We start from the raw sequence: 17,985 nt of genomic DNA, 5'->3' as shown, positions 1-17,985 counted from the left end.
TTCTATAATTTATTTAAAATCATTCCACGAAGATTTGTGTTTTTCAACCTTTCAGTATTTTTGGTTCTTTATCTTTGGACTTTCTGGAGTGGCTTTTCCATATCTTTAGAACGATGCCAAGAATGGTCAGAGCAATTGCATGGAGGGCCAGGCATTCCTTTGCAAAGGCACTGAGGCTGCCAGTGCCCGCTGTCTTTCCAGGTCTCAAGTAAGTACAACACATCCTTCCTCCTTCATATTTTATTAGGAAGTCATATTGAAGAATTAATCAGTTATAAAACGTTACCCATTAAATGAATCATTATCGAACAGATGATTCCGGCAGCAATATCAGATTTTTCATAAGACCAGAAGAACAAACATGGCATTTCATTTTACAAATATTTTTACATTTCATAGTCGTGAAAAAGAAAAGAACTTACAAAAAACCAACTTTGTGCAAATGTAACCATCCAGGAACAGCTGTAGAGATGGGGCTGTTAAAGCTTAAAGTTTAAGATCTGCAAGATAAGTGACAGGAAATAAGTCATCTTTTATTAAAATATACTCTTTGTCTCTTTCCACCATATACATATATAGATAGAAATTTTCTCTTTAAATAAATATATATTACGTATTTTTAATGGTGACTCACTTGACAACATTCATCCGGTGCTTTTGGGCCATGGCGTTTACTTGGTAAGGAAGACAAATACCAAAACCATCAAGCTACATGGACTCTCCTAAGGCAGAAGAGTTCCTTGGTTTGGGAATGTCTCTCAGCTCTCCTCACACAGGGACTTCTGAATCTTCTTCTGAGTCGTCAGCAAACAAAAGTTCATCAGGCGATGGGTTCCCCAAGGGCAGCGTGCTGGAATGGGACCAGGAGACCCCATTCCTCATAAGTCTGTTCTTTCCCGTTGTCCCGGTCGCGGGGGTGGCAGAAGGCAGATCTGCCCATTCCTCATCGCCCCCATTGAGGATGTACCTTCCTTCGGGAGGTCTGTTCTCATGCACTTCGGCTGTGACCACGCTGACGGTGGCGTTGGGAGCACAAGAGGCAATTCTAGAGTCAGGATTGATGTTCATGTCCAGCTGAGGCAGCTCAGCGTCCTCTGCCGGGCCCTCACAGCTCTCGGGAAACTGTGTGTTGACATAAATGATGTCAGCTTTGTCCTGAACTTCAGGCAAACTTTCCAAGAACTTTTCTAGCTGCAGCTTCAACACTGTAAAGGTGGGTCGGTCCAAGGGCTCAGCTCTCCAGCAAGAGAGCATTATTTCGTACCTACAAGTAAAGAAGAGCAAGTTATCTCCTGCACAGCCCCCACAGCCCAGCGTGCCAGCCCCCCTCTTGTTTTCACCTAATCTTTGATTTTGTCACATTTTAATCTGCACTAATTCCACTTTTTTGGAAATTACTGAGGTTTTCTTTGTGGCATAACATTGGCTCAACTTTTATAAATGTCGCATGGGTATGGGATAAGTGATCTCTGTCTCCAGGAACAGAGGACATATGTGGCAATTATATCTAACTTTGCAAAGAAGAAGTACTTCAGGTCCTTTCCTTTATATGAGAGACTGGCAACCTACAGCAGATGGGCCAAACCCAGCCCACCGCCCATTTTGCAAACAGTCTTATTGGAACACAGCCACATTTATTTGTTGACATATTGTCTACAGCTGCTTCTGCTACAGTGGCAGAGGTGAGGAGCAGCTACAGAGACCATACGACCCGGAAAGATGAAAATATTTACTATTTGGCAGTTTAAGGAAAAGTTGGCTGACCCTTGTTCTATACCATCAAACTGGCTGTCACCAGGAGACCTGAGTTAGAAGGGCCCTGAGGCAAGGGCTAAGAAGGCCAGGGGCGGAGGGGAGAGGAAGGAGGAAGGGTGTGTGCCTCACTGTGCTAGTTTTGTATGTGTCACTACATCTAATCTTCTCAACAGCCCTGTCACTGTCACTTTGCAATAAAAATGAGAGTGGGCTCAGAGATGTTACAGAACATGTCATGGCCGTGTGGGCAGCAGAGAGCACTATGGGAACCAGCCTCCGACTGGATAGCTAGACCCCAGCGCTGCTCATGACCCCTCTGCTGTGATCTATAGGGGATGACTCTCCCTTCTGGGTGGTTTCTTCATTCCCAGTGTCCAATATAATTGAGAATTACAGTGGATGGACATTTCCAAGAGCACGATAAAACAGAGAAATGACTGAATTAGGAACCACTAGATTGAGTCATACCATCACTTCATTTTGATTCTTTCCTGTTTTGAGAAACTGATATTCACATCACTGTATAAGAAAACGACCCCAATTTAAATCACCTGACACATAGATTACTGCTATCTTATGAACATAAATATGCAATTCTCATATTTACATTTAATCACATCATGTAGATCCTTTGGCTAGTTCTACTAACATGTGGTACTTCATGCAAGTACAGATCTCATTCAAGTAGACATATCACAATCAATATCTTTTTTCTTTTGGTGAGGAAGATTGGCTCTGAGCTAACATCTGTGCCAGTCTTCCTCTATTTTGTATATGGGATGCCACCACAGCGTGGCTTAACATGGCTTAACGAGTGGTGCGTAGGTCCATGCCCAGGATCTGAACCGGTGAACCCTGGGCTGCTGAAGCAGAGTGTGCAAACTTAACCACTATGCCACCAGGCCAGCCCAATATCTTTTCATTTGTCTACTTTTACAGCCTCTATCAACAGGTGCACGTGCTTCTGGAAAGCACTCTGCATATGAACACACCGACTGTGAACACAGGCACTGAGCTAAGGGCAGGGGCACGCTTCCCCGTCTGATAGTCCTGATTCTCATCTAGACTTCAGGCTGAGGAGTTCTTTTTATTTCCCCTTTGACTGTCCTTAGATGGTCACTTAGACTCGACAAACATTTTTTATTTCTATTTTTGAGGTTTTCATGGTATAAATCAAGTTGCATGACTTCCTTTCTTCCCACAGAGCCTTGACTGTTGGCAGTCTGAGAAGAGCTTCGAGAAATTCTGTCTTTAGAGACACTCTCCTTTTTATTACTTCATCAAGGTGTGTGCTATTTAATTCTTTTTCATGAATTCCATGTCTTAGGAGAAAGAGTTTAAATAACCTCTTTTCTCCATATATGGCATAGTAGCAATATCCTTTTGAAACCTATTTTTCTTTTACTTTCAAGACTTTACGAAATATATAAAAATACAAATATGACTTTTAAAGACATGGTGAGCATGTACCTTGTCTAACCTATTCCCAAAGGGCAACTCCACAGTAGTGGACCAAGGACAGTAACAACAGGGCCTGCAGCTGGCGAGTAACGGGAGGGCTGTGATGTTGCATGATTTCAATTTTATGGATGGAAAGAAAAAATAAGTTCCGTGGCGGCCCTTGTAAATGGTCGTTTTTGTTTTTCTGTTGCCAGGCGCTCAGGGGAGGACAACGGGGAGCTGTTGTTTCATGGGTACAGAGCTTCAGTTTGTAAAGTGAAAAGAACTTTGGGGATGGAGAGGAGTGATGGCTGCACAACAACGTGAGTGTACTTAGCACGACTGAACCGGACACTTAAAAATGGGTAAGATGGTAAATTTTACGTTATGTGTATTTTACCCCAATTTTTAAGAGATGCAATCATACAAATTTACAGAACTTATAAATTTATGAATTTACTCATATTTGTCAAGCACCTGCTTTGTTCCTGGCTCTGAGGATGGCTGAGGGCAGCATTTCAAGTCTGCTCAGAGAAATGACACCCGAGGGCGGCTGTCATGGGTCTCCACAGCGCCAAGCCACGGTCTGACCCTAGCTCTGCCACTCCGCCAACGGTGACTCAGTTTCTCTCTTTCTCAGGGCCTGGGCTGCCGCAGGTGGAAGTGGAGCGTTGGTCAATAAGCAGAGCAGAGTTTGAGAGGGGGAAAGTGGGTGTGAGCTGGGGTCCTCGGAGCAGACAGGAGTCAGAGCTGCGCCACGCCCACCATCGTTCCAGGCCCCGGGAGGCACCATGAAGGAATCGCGAGGTCGGTGTGGGCCCGGTCAGGCATGTGAAGAAAGAGGGCAGGGCTGGAATGGCAGCAGGTGAGCCTCTGGCCTGCCGAGGGAGCCCAGGATTCTGGGTGGCTGACACAGACATGATCTACGAGGGCCGGCCATGTGTGGGGCTGCTGCGCCTCAGCCATCTGATGTTGCTCAACCAACAGCGGCTCCGTGGAGGAGAAAGGCAGTCCACCGCAGACGGGGCTGCCGAGGCTCGGAGAGGAGAGGGCCTGATTTCAGTCGCACTGTCCGCCAGTGGCAGCGTCGAGTCCTTCTCTCCCCCATGACCTTTACCTCCTTCGATAAAATTAATCATTGCTGACCTTTTGTTCGTGTTTATTATTTGATAGCCATTGTGAGAAATACCTTTAGAGATGTTAGCTTCCCAATCAGCACAACAACCCCATCACACAGGTACCATTATCCCCATTTTACGGAAGAGGAACCTGAGAGGGTGACACTTGGTCCCAGGACGAGGGTGAAGCCCCGGCCAAAATCAAGGGATGTCTAGCACCACTACGCATGTTCTTAACCACTCAACTACCCCGTCTGCCACAGTCAGATCCCGACGGGTTTAGTTTTTACCCTATGGTCAGTGGGGAACTATGGAAAGATTACGTGTAGGTGGTCCCATGATCACACTATAATTTTGGAAAGGTCACTCTGGTTGCCACCCAAAGGATGTATCAGGAGGCTGGGGGTGAGGAGAAGAACGAGACGGGAGACGGAAGGGCCTGAACTACTCCACAAGAAACAACACTCACCCTGGCCGCTCATCCACTTATTTACACTGTGATGCCACTGTGCCACTCTTCCTCATATGTGATGAGGGAGTGGGACTGGATGACCCCGGGCCCTGCCCAGCCCTGGGCTTCTAGAGTTTGACTATTAGGGGTGGAACGGAGGGGTGGGGGGTCTCTGACGGACGTCTGCCGGCTGATGGGAAGTGAGATAAAGAAAGAACAAGGTGGCTCCCAAGTGTCACACTGGAAGCCAAAGGGAATGAGCTCCAGTGTGATGAACCATAGCGGTCAGCTGGTGGGGAGCGTCTGAGGGCTGCAGCCAGGAGGCCAGGAGCTTAGCTGAGGAACGTCCCATGGAGGTGACGGGGACATCACACAGAGCGGCCTCTTAGGCAATGGGGCACAGGGCCTGCGGCCCGGCCATTCAGAAGAGGCGGCTCTCCGAGGACAGGATCAGAGAGCAGGGCACAAAGCGCACTCTCTTATTTACATCATTATATTTCTTAGAACTGACTTTAAAAAGACCCAGGGGCAACTAAACGTGAGAGTGAACTCATCTCCACTAAGGTTAGACAGCAAACACAGGGGAGAAGCTCAGAAGTCTCTGTGTCATTTCTAAAAGGGAATGCCCCAGAGATGGAAACACGGAGCCCTCTCTAGGGGATGCTGTTGCTCCCCGGCCTCCAGACCTGAGGGGACCTGAGAAGAAGGCCTGGTTCCCCAGAGCCTCTGCGAGCCTGCAGTGTGTGGGGCCAGCCCTGAGCATGGGGACCACAGATCCCTCTGCTTCTGCCCGACCTCCCCAGCCACCCGCGTGTGCTGACTCTGCGACTCTCTCACCTAAAATCTCCCACAGAAAACCGACTCAGCATTTCCCCGTTTTGGCTCTACGTGAGACATCTAAAGGCCACAATGTGACACAGCTTAGTCCTCCCTAAGACCCAAATAATAGCTGCAAATACCAACTTCTTTTAGCGCAGAAGAGACACTAAGAAAGAAACAGCAACAAAACTTTTCATTCAATCTTGTTTGATTGAAACTGCTTCCTCGTTTTCAGAAGCAAACATTTCATTAATGTGGCTCTTTTAAAAACTACCATGAAACCCCAGATCTAATTTAATTAGGATTTCATGATGTTTTGATCTTTTGTTTCTGTTCTCAATGTCATATATTTACAACCACAATAATCCCCACCAGCACCACCTCTGAGCAGGGTAAGGCTCTGATGAACGAAGTTTCGTCTTGTCTGGGGTGGATGGGATCCGGGAGGCCTGCATGCAAAGTGACCTGGGCCCCCTCACCCTGTGAGGAAACAGGGCCAGAGCGTGTGTGTTTGTGTGTGTGTGTGTGGGGGGGGTCCTGCACATGCCCACCCACTCCAGCGCCCCGGCATGGCGTTCCACGACAGAGCCTGCCGAAATGTTCGTGCTAATAAATAGGGTGAAAATGCCCCTCTCCAAGCCCGTGCCCCTTGTTATGCTGAGAAGAGACTCACCATTAGGAAGGGTCAAGTCATCAAGCTAGCAATTTGAGGAGATTAATCTGTAATGATGCTGTTAATAATCGGTACCATTACGTGACTTCCTCTGCGTGCCTCCTGCAGACTGAGCACGCCACACACTTTCTTCTTTAATGCTCCCAATACCTCTCTGAAGAATGTGTGACTATACTTTTTTTTGTGGCTGATAATGAGGCACAGAGAGGTTAAGTCAGCTGCCTTGGCCACACACGTGGCTGGTTAGGAGGCAGAGCCTGGCCTGTCCGACTCCAGGGCCCGGTTTCTCCCCACACTGCCGGCCCTGAAGAGAACAGCAGCTGTCAGGACGGGATGAGCACAGTGGCCCTGCATGCTCCGAGCTGGGGGCTCGCACGCCTGGCTGAGCACAGTCTCCCAGGGAGCGTGCTAAAGCACACAGTCCTGGGTCCACTTTGCATCAGCAGAATCACGATCTCCAGGCGCAGGGCTGAGGAATCACACCGTCAGGATATCCCTCAAGCAATGCTGATGACTAGCCTGACCTCAAAACCACCGGCTGAGATTCCTCAATTTCCTGATTACAGATATTACTGTGATTGCTTTGTTTGAAAAGCTGTATAGAAAGAGAAGGACGACTATAGCAAAGAGGGCGGGTAGCTCATGCGCTACAAAGCCAACCTATTATCTACAGGATGTATTTCCTAGAGGTGCTTACAGAGCTGCAGGAAATGCGCGGCTTCACTAGAGATGTGCACACATCGTACCCCACACCAGGAAAGGCTTCTGGCCTGGGTTGTCTGCGCGAGCCGCCTTCCGCACACACTCGCTGGCTAAGAGTATCCCCTCCCCCTGCGGCTGTGTGTCCCCAGGTCTTTGCAGAGCCAACTGACTGAGCCCTGCAGGGTGCCCATGATTCGGAGAGGCTCACTCACAGCTCATCCAGGCAGTCTTCGGGCTGCTTCAGCCTGTGGCCATGGAGAAGATAATCATACATTTCGTGGTTCTGGACTCCGGGATAGGGGGTCATTCCCCGTGTTGCAATTTCCCACATGGTCACGCCAAAGGCCCACTGAGAACAAAGCAATGGCAAGTTAGGAGGCAAGTCTTTTCAGAAAGGCTGAATGGACTTCTTCATTGGGAAAGGTCACTTCCTTAAAGCCCTGAGGATCGTGCACAAAGCTGACAATTATGTCTGAGACACACTGCTCTCCCAACACAGCAATAATGTGAGGTCGGGGCGTCACAGTTCCCCATTTTCACTAACAGTGTTTCGGGAACTTTGACAAAGGCAGATATGGCCTTCTCTCACATCATGCTCTCTTTAATGCTCTGCTCCACTGTTGTCAAGTGTTTTCTTTTGCCCATCTCTGGTCAAGGGTATAATTACATGGTGCCTTTCATATGGCATCTTGGTTCCAAAGAACCATGGGATGAACTTATTCATAGGATGAACACAATATGAATGTGAAATATCATAGTTGTGGGTGATAAGTCACTATATTGTAGCAAAGAAAAATGGGAATAAATTAAGGCCTATGCAAAGACAGATCTTCTGAATGTCAGGAGACCGCACCAGAATCTAGTGTTCCACCAAATTAAAGTATCTAGTGATAAATACAAGAGAGGTGTGAGCAAGCTCCCAATCCTCAGTTTATCAAAGAGGACAATGTCTTGCGATACCAGCTTAAGTCACTTCCTTCAGTGCGCCTTCGTCTCTGCAATGTGGGGCCACAAATCAAAGCCGTGCACGTACCACGTCACTTTTACTTGTGTAGACTCGGTCTGCGAGACTCTCTATGGCGATCCACTTCACAGGCATCTTAGCGATGCGGCCTTGGCGGTAGTAATCACCACTGTAAATCTTCTTTGAGAGGCCGAAGTCCGCGACACAGACAGTCATGTCATCTCGCAACCTACAGAGAGTGAGTTCAGGTCCTTAGCGACCTCAGAGGCAAAGCCTTAAATCACAGGTCTGCATCAGATGCAGCCGAAAACAAGCATGATAAGTAACCAAAAGATAGAGACCCCATCAGCCTTCGAGGTCCTGCTTTGTGACCAATGGCAAAGCAAGTGAGGGGGAGCCAGAAGGGTTATAACCTTGTACCCCTCTGGTCTGTGTGGGGATCTGGAGCAGCAAGGGCACCTGTGCACGGAGAATGGGGACACCTGGAGGGAACAGAGGTGCTGCACAGGAGGCGCAGAAAGAGCAGCAGCTCAAATCCAGAGCCCTCTGTTGGACTCATCCAGTGCCCAGGAGCCTTCCTGCCTGACGTCTGGAAGCAGCACTGGCTCTGTGGACTAGCACGCCTCCTGGCAGCTTGGTGAGGGGTGGGGAACTACATGTTCAAGAGGGGGACACTGGACTTCCTGCTGCGATGGCCAGGTCGTACTTAAGGAATTAACTGGAAAATTAAAGAGATACAATCGCATTAATAGCCCAAGATATTAAAACAGATGCTAGACAAGAAGGAGGAGGAGGAGGAGGAGAAATGAGGGGTCTGGAGGTAGGGTGACCATCTTGTCCCTGTTCCCCTATCACTGACTTTTAAAACTGAAAGTTCCATGTCCTGGGAAACCCCTTAGTTCCAGGCAAACTGGACAGTTGGTTACCCTACCTGGTTGGAAAAACATAAAGGAAATATTAAGGGGAAAAAAAGGTTTTCATGATTCTCCCTCTATGGTAGGAAAATTATTTAAATAAAAAACAAACACAAGACCCTTCTGGGTTTTCAAAAATGAAGGGAAAGTCAGGGGCCAGCCCAGTGGCGCAGCGGTTAAGCGCGCATGCTCTGCTTTGGAGGCCCAGGGTTCCCCGGTTCAGATCCTGGGTGCACATCTATGCACTGCTTATCAAGCCAGGCTGTGGCAGGTGTCCCACATACAAAGTAGAGGAAGATGGGCATGGATGTTAGTTTAGTGCCAATCTTCCTCAGCAAAAAAAAAAAAAAAAAAAAAAAGAGGCAGATTGGTGGTAGATGTTAGCTCAGGGCTAATCTTCCTCAAAAAAAAATAAATGAAGGGAAAGTGGTAGAGGGCCGATGGACGGGGTAAGTCAGGAGAAGTGAGGAGGCAGCCCTCACCGTCACATCTCCTACCAAGAAAAACAAATAAGAGCAATGCATTTAAGGAGTGCTCCCTCTTCTTGCAATAGTAAACTTGAAATTAAGAAATAGTTATTGTTTTTGAAGATCTGCAGCAAACAAGGGCTCTGCTGAAGCAGGCTGTAGAGAAGGAGAGAGCTTAAGTTTACAGTGTTTGTCTAAAGCCTTGTCTCTGCTGCCGAAGGAGAACTTCAGTGTAGCCACAGGACCAAACTTCTTTGCAAGGCAGCTTCATGAAAACTCAGGGACAAAACCTTTATGGTTTTCATTACTGTCTCCATCATTAGCTGAATTATATGTAACTCTGGGTCCAAAGCTAGCTGACAGCAACGGGGAAGGATCACAAAAGTCACACTGGGCACTCTTAGCTGAGAGAGAGTGTGAAAACAAAAAAGGAGTCACAGCACAAAGTTCTGGAGGCCGACCAGACTCCTGGGGGCAGAGGCAGTTAAACCCCCAAGTAAAAACCCAGTCATACATCAGAGCCACACAAAGCCCATCTCCAGAGCCAGCCACACGGTCCCTCCCAAACCTAGCTCTCGTCTGTATTTTCACAGCCACATGCCACCCCCATCCCTCCCCCAATAAACATCTGACAGCATGAGGTCCAACCCCTTCCAGGGAGGGCCGGAACTCTTACATGCAGTTCCGAGCAGCCAAATCTCGATGAAGAAAATTCCTGTTGCTCAGATACTCCATGCCCTGGGCAATGTCCACCATGAACTTCAACAGCGTCTGCAGAGGAATATGCTAGCGGGTGGACGAAAGAAGAAGAAAGATGACTTTTTAAAAGGGAAACCTGGCAAGCTATTTCCATATGAGGGGAGAAATGAGGGGAGTTTTTATTTCTTAAAGGTGTGGCCGTGAAATCAGGAAACACACCTTTCATTTCCACATCACTAAGATCACAAATAAGGTTTTAAAAAAGAAATGAAAACGACAACAACAATAAACCCTAACACTCCTTGTCAAATATCACATTCTCTTCTCCCCATCTTTAAAATAAAGTATTGACAGTGAAGAACATTCTTTTCGCAAGTTATGAGGTCAAATGCGATCCTCTGTATCCTTCTGGGTGGCATCGGGACGGAGCATCCATGCCACGCAAAGAGGAGAAAAGAGGGGTGGTCTGGCTTCAGCGGGGGCGGGTGTGTGTACAGGGGCCTAATATTTTGGAGGCAAAAGCCCACTTAGAAGGAGCTGTTTCCAATTATGCATCCACATCTGCTACCATTTTACTCTGAAATGTTTTGGAAGATGCTTTTCTTCTTCTAGACTGAAATTAGGACAGTGTTCGCCCCTTCTCACAGGACCAAAGTACCCCAAGTAAGTGTTCAGGAATTTTTATTTTGTTTCTCTAGGGCCTCCTGTAAGTTTCAAGCATCCAGTGTTTTCTCTATGTTGTAAAAATCAAACTAGACTGTGTTGGAAAACCTGTCATGTTGGAATTGTTTGCGAGGCTGAGGGCTGATGAAGACCTCTGTGTAGTAACTAAATGTCAGAACTAAAGAAAAGGGTTTACTTCAAGTTCCTGGCAATCATGAATGGGTCCAGCTATGACATACTCTCCCCAACGCACTGGATTTGCATGGCTTATTCTCTATGGAACATGACTTTTCCAAAGTGGTACTCCCGAAGATAATGAATTTTTAATAACTTCTATTTCCCAGTTAAGACACATGTCAATCACATACTCCATATATAACAAAATCCTTTAGTTATCCTTTACCCTTACATAATGGAGTTGTTTAAAAAAATGTAAACTAAGCAGGCATAAAAGTCTTATGCCTCTGTTCTGTATATTTAGGGTATTTAACTTTCTGGATGCTCATTTCCAGGAAGGGGTTTGGGTGCTAAGAAATATCAAATCTGGGGCCGGCTTCATGGCCGAGTGGTTAAGTTCGCACGCTCTGCTGTGGCAGCCCAGGGTTCGGATCCTGGGCGCGGACATGGCACCGCTCGTCAGGCCACGTTGAGGCGGCGTCCCACATCCCACAACTAGAAGGACGTGCAACTAAGATACACAACTGTGTACAGGGGGTGGGGGGGGATTGGGGAGATAAAGCAGAAAAAAAAAAAAGATTGGCAACAGTTGTTAGCCCAGGTGCCAATCTTTAAAAAAAAAAAGGAAATATCAAATCTGTCGACATTCATTAAGGTAAAATGAGTATCAGATGCTATTCATTTGTGTTATTTTTTCCTAGAACAATTAGGTTATTCTTGCAGACTCTGACCAAAAGCCATTTAAAAGATAAGATAACTGTGTGCAAGAACTAACAAATGAGTTCAGCAAGGTTGCAGAATACTAGATTGATATACAGGATGCTGTGCAGCATTCACAGCCAGCTGTCTGGAGGCTGCCCTGTTGAGCAGAGGCGCACACGGGATGGGGCAATCAGAGAAGAGCTGAAGGCCCGGCGTCTGCAGCTTGTGGGCCACTTCTGCCTCCACTACTGCCTGATCCGTGACACAGTTTCCCCATCTGAGATTCTACTAGTAACTACTTCCTATGGCTGTTTGTTGTGGCAGTAACTCATTAATATATGCAAAATACAGGCTGGGCTCTGCTAAGTGCTTGAGAAATGTTAGCCATGGCTGACGGCCTGCAGGCAGGCGCATACATGTGAACATGCAGGCGTGGAATAAACAGTTGGGATGTGCATGTCTGAAGACGCCAATGATTGTGCTATGATGTTGGGAATTGTGGGTCACTTTTTCTTCTTTCCCAGGCTTCTTATAATGCTATTGTTTTTCTTTTAGGGAGAAAAAGAGAAGGAAAACACTCAGCCGTGCTGGGTCCCCTACTTCGGATTAGGCTCTTCACCTCTCAAGGATTCTATAATAGCTCCGTGATGTGGCTACAATTTCCTGTCTCTGGTTAGTATTTGTGTTGGTGAAAGACTTCAAAGAAGCCAAGAGGAAGAGAGAAAAATACGTCCGAGTATGGGACCAGAGAGGCAGCTGAAGAAAGAACGGGCTCACTCTCCTGTTTAGCTCACTTACACCTTTCCTGGGAAGAAGAGAACAAGGAAAAGGAAAAGAAAACCAAAGCAAAAATACCCTCCCTCATCTGTGACACACGGGGCAGCAGGACACACGAAAGAAGCCTCCAGAATATGTTTGCCCTAAATTGGTTCTCAAGTTTTTGTTTTTCAACTGCCTTGCCAAATTTAAATGGCTATTCCTACAGACTTCCCTTCTCCTGGGTTGAGGCCTTTCTCATTAAGCCCCACAGTCATCGTTCTTGTGGTCAATGTTTCATCAACCCCATCAATCACCTGTGACCTGTGGGCCGCATGCCAGTCGGGCGTGCGCTTCAGTCTAAGGTCCTATTTCCGTTTGGTGTTTGGTTTCTCTGTGCTGTGCGGACTCAGGGCAGGGTTTGCGCCATGGGGTCACTGCCTGTCTTAGGGGCACTGCTTAAGAAGTGCATGCTGGTCCATCAAGTCCCAACATGCTTTCTGACTCTGAGGATGGAGGGGCTCAGGAAAACGAGAAAGATGGATGCAGTAAATTCACCCTCAGTGTCTCTGACAAATAGCTCCTTGCACTTCCCTCTGGGAGCTGAAACAGATCCCGTATCCAGTGATTTCAGAGTGAACAAGCTAACAGAGGAGACTTCAAGAGAAAGAGGTCACTCTGACAGCACGAGGGGCCCACCGTCTCCATTGTGATGATGTTTGGGCCGTGAGACTGTGCTCCCAGCCGGCTCCCTCCTTCCATAAAACGGGAATAATAAGGCCCACGAGCAGGCCTGCTGGGGGCACAGATTCCACATTTCATACTGCAGCGCACAAAGTGAGCCCTGAACAAAGGCCAACAGCCTCTCCTTCCCTCCTTTATCGTCAAGGGTAGATGCTGAGGTTGTCCAGGCCTGTCACATAAGCCTGAAAACTGTTCAGAGGCAACGCAACTGGGTCCTTACCTTCGGTCCTGTCTCCAGTCGGGAATAGAGCAGGTAGGTATGCAGATCCCCATACTTCATGAAGGGCAAAATCACCATGGGCTTGGGGATGCCTTGCGAGCTCATTTCTATACACACACCTGAAATTAAGAACAGAGAGGGAGTCACAAAGAGTCCTTGTTACCAGTGACCAGAAAAGCACTGGACGAATGGAAACCATGTGCCCTCCAATTAACAGTTAAAAAATAAATACTCACAACTCACACCACGCTGCAGAATATGGAGCACACACTGGCTTCACTCCTTGGTAATTTTTTTCTTTCAGATTAGTGCCAGTCTTTGCATGAGAGCTCTCAAAACTTGATCTATGGCAAGTAGAGCCATCTAGAAACCCAGGGAGTTCTTGTTACACTGAGTCTGAGTGAGGGGTGGTGACCGCAGTAGAGTTCAAGGGCAAACTAGTTTCATGTGACAGTTAAATACTTAATCATACGAAGGAGTCCACTGCAATCAAATGCTTAAAACTATTAAAAGAATTTTGAGGGCCAATAGGTAAAATCCACATCCCTAAATGTTAATGGTTACACACAGGAAAAGCTGCAACCCCACTGATCATGGAATGCTAGAACTGGAGCCTGTCTGTCACCTGATACCAGGCTTGCAAAGCTCTTGCACGAGTCGTGGGGCAATTACAAAGTGCCATTGTTCTCAGAGTCCGCTCAAGTCAATAGCTGCAAATGAGTAACAGTAGTTTCTTTGACATAACATTGTATCCAAACATTGGTTTTCACATCTCTCTGCAGGGGCAATCATAATAAAACTTTGAAAGTTCCCCAAAGAATTTAGCATTTATCAGGTTACAGGAGAACCGAAAAAAAAAAAGGTCAGCAGAATATTTAATTATTTTTAGGATGCTCTTCCCTCTTACAATATTATCGCATAGCAACCACTCCACACCCGCTCTCCTCTTTGGTGTTTTTTAGCTAATGGTGCCACAAAACCAAATTCTGACCATTAAATCACGTCCCATGAAACTGTCAATGTAGATGCTAAGAAACTGGTGCTTGAAAATACATTAATAGTTTCTCAAAGATCATCTATGGAGTTTGTCTACTTTTACAGCTTTACCCACTGGTATTCGACTCATGGCTAACTTTAAGGCAATAAAAATTACGGCAGGACCAGCTCCCATGTCTTGCCTTTGAGTAACTGGGGGCCGTTTTAATGCTCTGTCACCTAGACCTCCGTGGACACTAAATGTTCCTGAGCCCAACAGTGTCCAAGAAACGCAGGCCCCTTTTTTACCATCAGCCTCAGAAAACGTAACTGTGAGAAGTCTTTTGGGTGAAACACTCAACGTTATAAATTATTGTGGGGTTATACAGAGTGTGAACTTCCCTACCCCAAAGACCTCCCCTTTGGCACAGAGTGGACAAGCGGGCCCCCTGGCCACCCGTCCTGCCCGTGTCTGAGGTACCTAGGAGCCGGATCACGTTTGGGTGGTTGAAGTCTTTCATGCATGCTGCCTCACTGAGAAACTCCTCAATCTCTCGCTGAGAAAAGTTGTCCACTAGAAGAAAAGATGGAAACTGTCAGGCACGAATAAAGTACTCAGTGAGGGAGAGGGGATATTAGCAATTTTCTTCTCTAAAACTAAAATCAGGAAAAGGCAAAACTATGGCGACGGTAAACAGGTGAGCGGTGGTCAGGGACGGTGCGGGAGGGATGACCAGGTGGAGCAGAGGGGACGTGAGGGCGGTGAAACCTCGGTATGATACTGCAATGGTGGACCCGCGACGTTCTGCATTTGTCAAAACCCACAGAATGTACAACATGGGGTGATCCCTAAGGTAACTTAAGGACTTCATTAACGTTAATGTTAATAATGTATCAATGTGGGTCATCAATTGTAAAAAAAAGTCCCACGCTAAGGCAGGATGCTAATACTAGGGGAGACTGTAGGGGCAAATGGGAACTCTCTCACTTTTAGCCCAATTTTTCTAAAAACCTAAAACTGCTCTAAAAATTAAAGTGCACTTGTTAAAAAAAAACTAAAACCAAACTCAACTGATCTGTTGCAACTGTTTTTGCCTTAAAAAAAGAAAGAACAGGGGCCAGTCTGGTGGTATAGAGGGTAAGTTCACTCGCTCTGCTTTGGCGGCCCAGGGTTCGCAGGTTCGGATGCTGGGCACAGACCTAGCACCACTCATCAAGCCATGCTGTGGTGGCGTCCCACATACAAAATACAGGAAGAGTGGCACAGATGTTAGCTCAGCGACAATCTTCCTCAAGCAAAAAGAGGAAGATTGGCGACAGATGTTAGCCCAGGACCAATCTTCCTCACAACAACAACAACAACAACAACAAAGTAAGAACAGGGACTGGCCCAGTGGCAGAGTGGTTAAGTTCATGCACTCCACTTCGGGGGCCTGGGGTTCACAGGTTCAGATCCTGGGTGCAGACCTACACATCACTCACCAAGCCACGCTGTGGTAGCGTCCCATATACAACATAGAGCAAGACTGGCAGAGACGTTAGCTCAGGGCTAATCTTCCTCAAGCAAAAAATAGAGGAAGACTGGCACAGATGTTAGCTCAGGGCCAATCTTCCTCACAAAAAAAAAAGAAGAAGAAGAGGAAGAAAGAAAGAACACATGCCTCTCTCTATTAGCACGTGTCCTGCAAGTCTGGTTGCTCAATCGTGCCTTGTGAACTAGATACACTTTCATACCAAGTTTGTGGAATTAAACCAACGAAAGAGAGACGTTCAAGATTCTACACTATGCTAAGTGAAATAAGTCACCAGAGGACAAATCCTGTATGATTCCACGTGTCTGAGGTACTCAGAGTAGTCAAATTCACGAGACAGACAGTAGAATGGTGGGTGCCAGGCATGGAACGGGGTCTGGGAGAATGGGGAGCTCTTGTTTAATGGGTATGGAGTTTCAGTTTTTCAAGATGAAGAAAGTTCTGGAGACAGACAGTGGTGATGGTTGCACAAGAACATGAATATACTTACTGCCAATGAACTATGCACTTAAAAATGTTTAAGGTGGCAAACTTTATGTTAGGTATATTTTACCACAATTAAAAACAAACATAAATCCAGGCGTGCCTTACGGAATTTGCTTTAACAGGATATAAATACCGACTGAAATCATGTAAGAGAGTATCTAGCACAGTGTCTGTACATCTATGTGCTTAATATACACTAATCTTCCTATTAAAGCAAGTTTAAGAAAAAAATTCTATAGACTTGCAAAATGGCTGCCAACTTTGCCCTCACCTATTGCCTTTGCCACAAACTACTAGGTGGGGGAAGGGAAGGGGTAAGGTCTGTCTGTAACATCCTCCTCTCCCAAGGGGCCAAGGCCCGAGACAAAGGCAGATGAGCTCAGGATTGGAGGCTGGCCACTCTTTCAATCTTTGATAATAAGCATGGATGCAATGTGCATGCAAGCTGTTCTAATTCGGTTGGAGAACAGCAGAGGCAAGGCCAGAAAGGCAACAGGTTCCAGGCTCCGCTTCTTCCTCCCCCCCAAATCTTCTACTCGGTTAATGGGGATAACAAAAGGAGACTTCCCCGGGACACACGGTAAGGTTCAAATAAAATAACGTGAGAGGCAGGCATGGTGCAGAGTGTGGCACAGCACCAGACTCGGCTCCACGCCCACCGGGCTCGGCTCCAGGGACGCTCCAACTTCGGGGTGTCTTGGTTTCTGGGGGAGAAGACTTGAACCCACATCCCAGCTGTGCTGATTGCCTGTTGCTGTTGTAGTGATGAAATGCGGGAAAAACTGTGCTGTGCTCCGGCACAGTGAGTATTACATAAGTTGTGGGCGTTATTACAGACAGAAAAAGCCTTAAAAAGCAAAAAGCACAAAGCACCAGCCCATGTGACTTGCTGGTCGTTAGGGTTCCTTTTTAGAACTGAAGTAAAACTTCAGCCTCCAATTCAAGTTAAAAATTAAGTCTCAGTCCACGCTTATGCCTCAGGGCCCAGTGAACAGTGCATTTAAATTTTAGGAGGAAACCAATGTCACTTCAGTCCTCGATCAAAAAAATTAATACGGAATATATACAGGTGGTTAATGAGGATGGAACAGTAAGAACATCAACAAATTAAGCACCAAAAAAATCTCCCTCCATATGAACGGTGAAGACAACTGCCGATGAAACGGTCTATTTTATGATCACGGTCTGTTTTATGAGTGCCTAGCTGGACACCACGGACAACAGTGTGTCCCCAGGCCCTGGAAATGCACTTCCTGCAGAAGGGCGTAGGGAAAATGCTGTCATGTTCTGCCACTGCAGCCTGGTCAATGTACAGTGACGAAAAAGTCCAGCACCCCTTCCCTTCCCCCTTCCTGGCTATTTGACTTGGACACGTCCTCATGTCTCTGAGCCTTGTTCCCTTATCCTGGGAGACATCTGCACAGACTCTGGGGACCCCTAACCAGCATCTGCCACTATTTTTGTCAACACTGTAATTTGTCCTCCTCCACACTGCCACCAGAGGGAACTTTCTAGAATGTAATCTGCCCTTGTTCCTCATTTGCTGAAGACTCGTAAGTGTGCTCTACTACTCGGGGGATAAAAGCAGATTCTCTGAGAGGACTTCTAAGGCCCTTCCTGACCCAGAGGCAGGCTCTCTTCCCAGCTTGCTTGGAGATTCTAGTTTCTGATCACAGCTCTTCATATGCCTTTGACTAAAGAATATTCTCCTCTCTCTGGGAAACTTAC

General features: G+C 46.8%; 1 protein-coding gene across 2 annotated transcripts in view; it reads right to left on the bottom strand.

The window, feature by feature from the left end:
* Positions 1–225: 225 nt before the first annotated feature.
* Positions 226–17,985, bottom strand: part of MERTK (MER proto-oncogene, tyrosine kinase) — a 102,167-nt gene continuing 84,407 nt past the window's right edge. For both annotated transcript variants that reach the window (XM_046662468.1, XM_046662469.1), the window contains 6 exons: positions 14,721–14,813; positions 13,265–13,383; positions 9,980–10,089; positions 7,992–8,151; positions 7,171–7,307; positions 226–1,264 (listed from right to left, as the gene is read on the bottom strand). In XM_046662468.1, coding sequence (XP_046518424.1) covers positions 769–1,264; positions 7,171–7,307; positions 7,992–8,151; positions 9,980–10,089; positions 13,265–13,383; positions 14,721–14,813 — 1,115 coding nt within the window. In that variant the 3' untranslated portion in view covers positions 226–768. The remainder of the gene's footprint in view (positions 1,265–7,170; positions 7,308–7,991; positions 8,152–9,979; positions 10,090–13,264; positions 13,384–14,720; positions 14,814–17,985) is intronic.

Source organism: Equus quagga, chromosome 5 (genome assembly GCF_021613505.1).
Source record: "Equus quagga isolate Etosha38 chromosome 5, UCLA_HA_Equagga_1.0, whole genome shotgun sequence".
NCBI lineage: Eukaryota > Metazoa > Chordata > Mammalia > Perissodactyla > Equidae > Equus > Equus quagga.
Note: the sequence above shows the minus strand (reverse complement) of the source record. Positions and strands in the feature narration are given on the sequence as shown.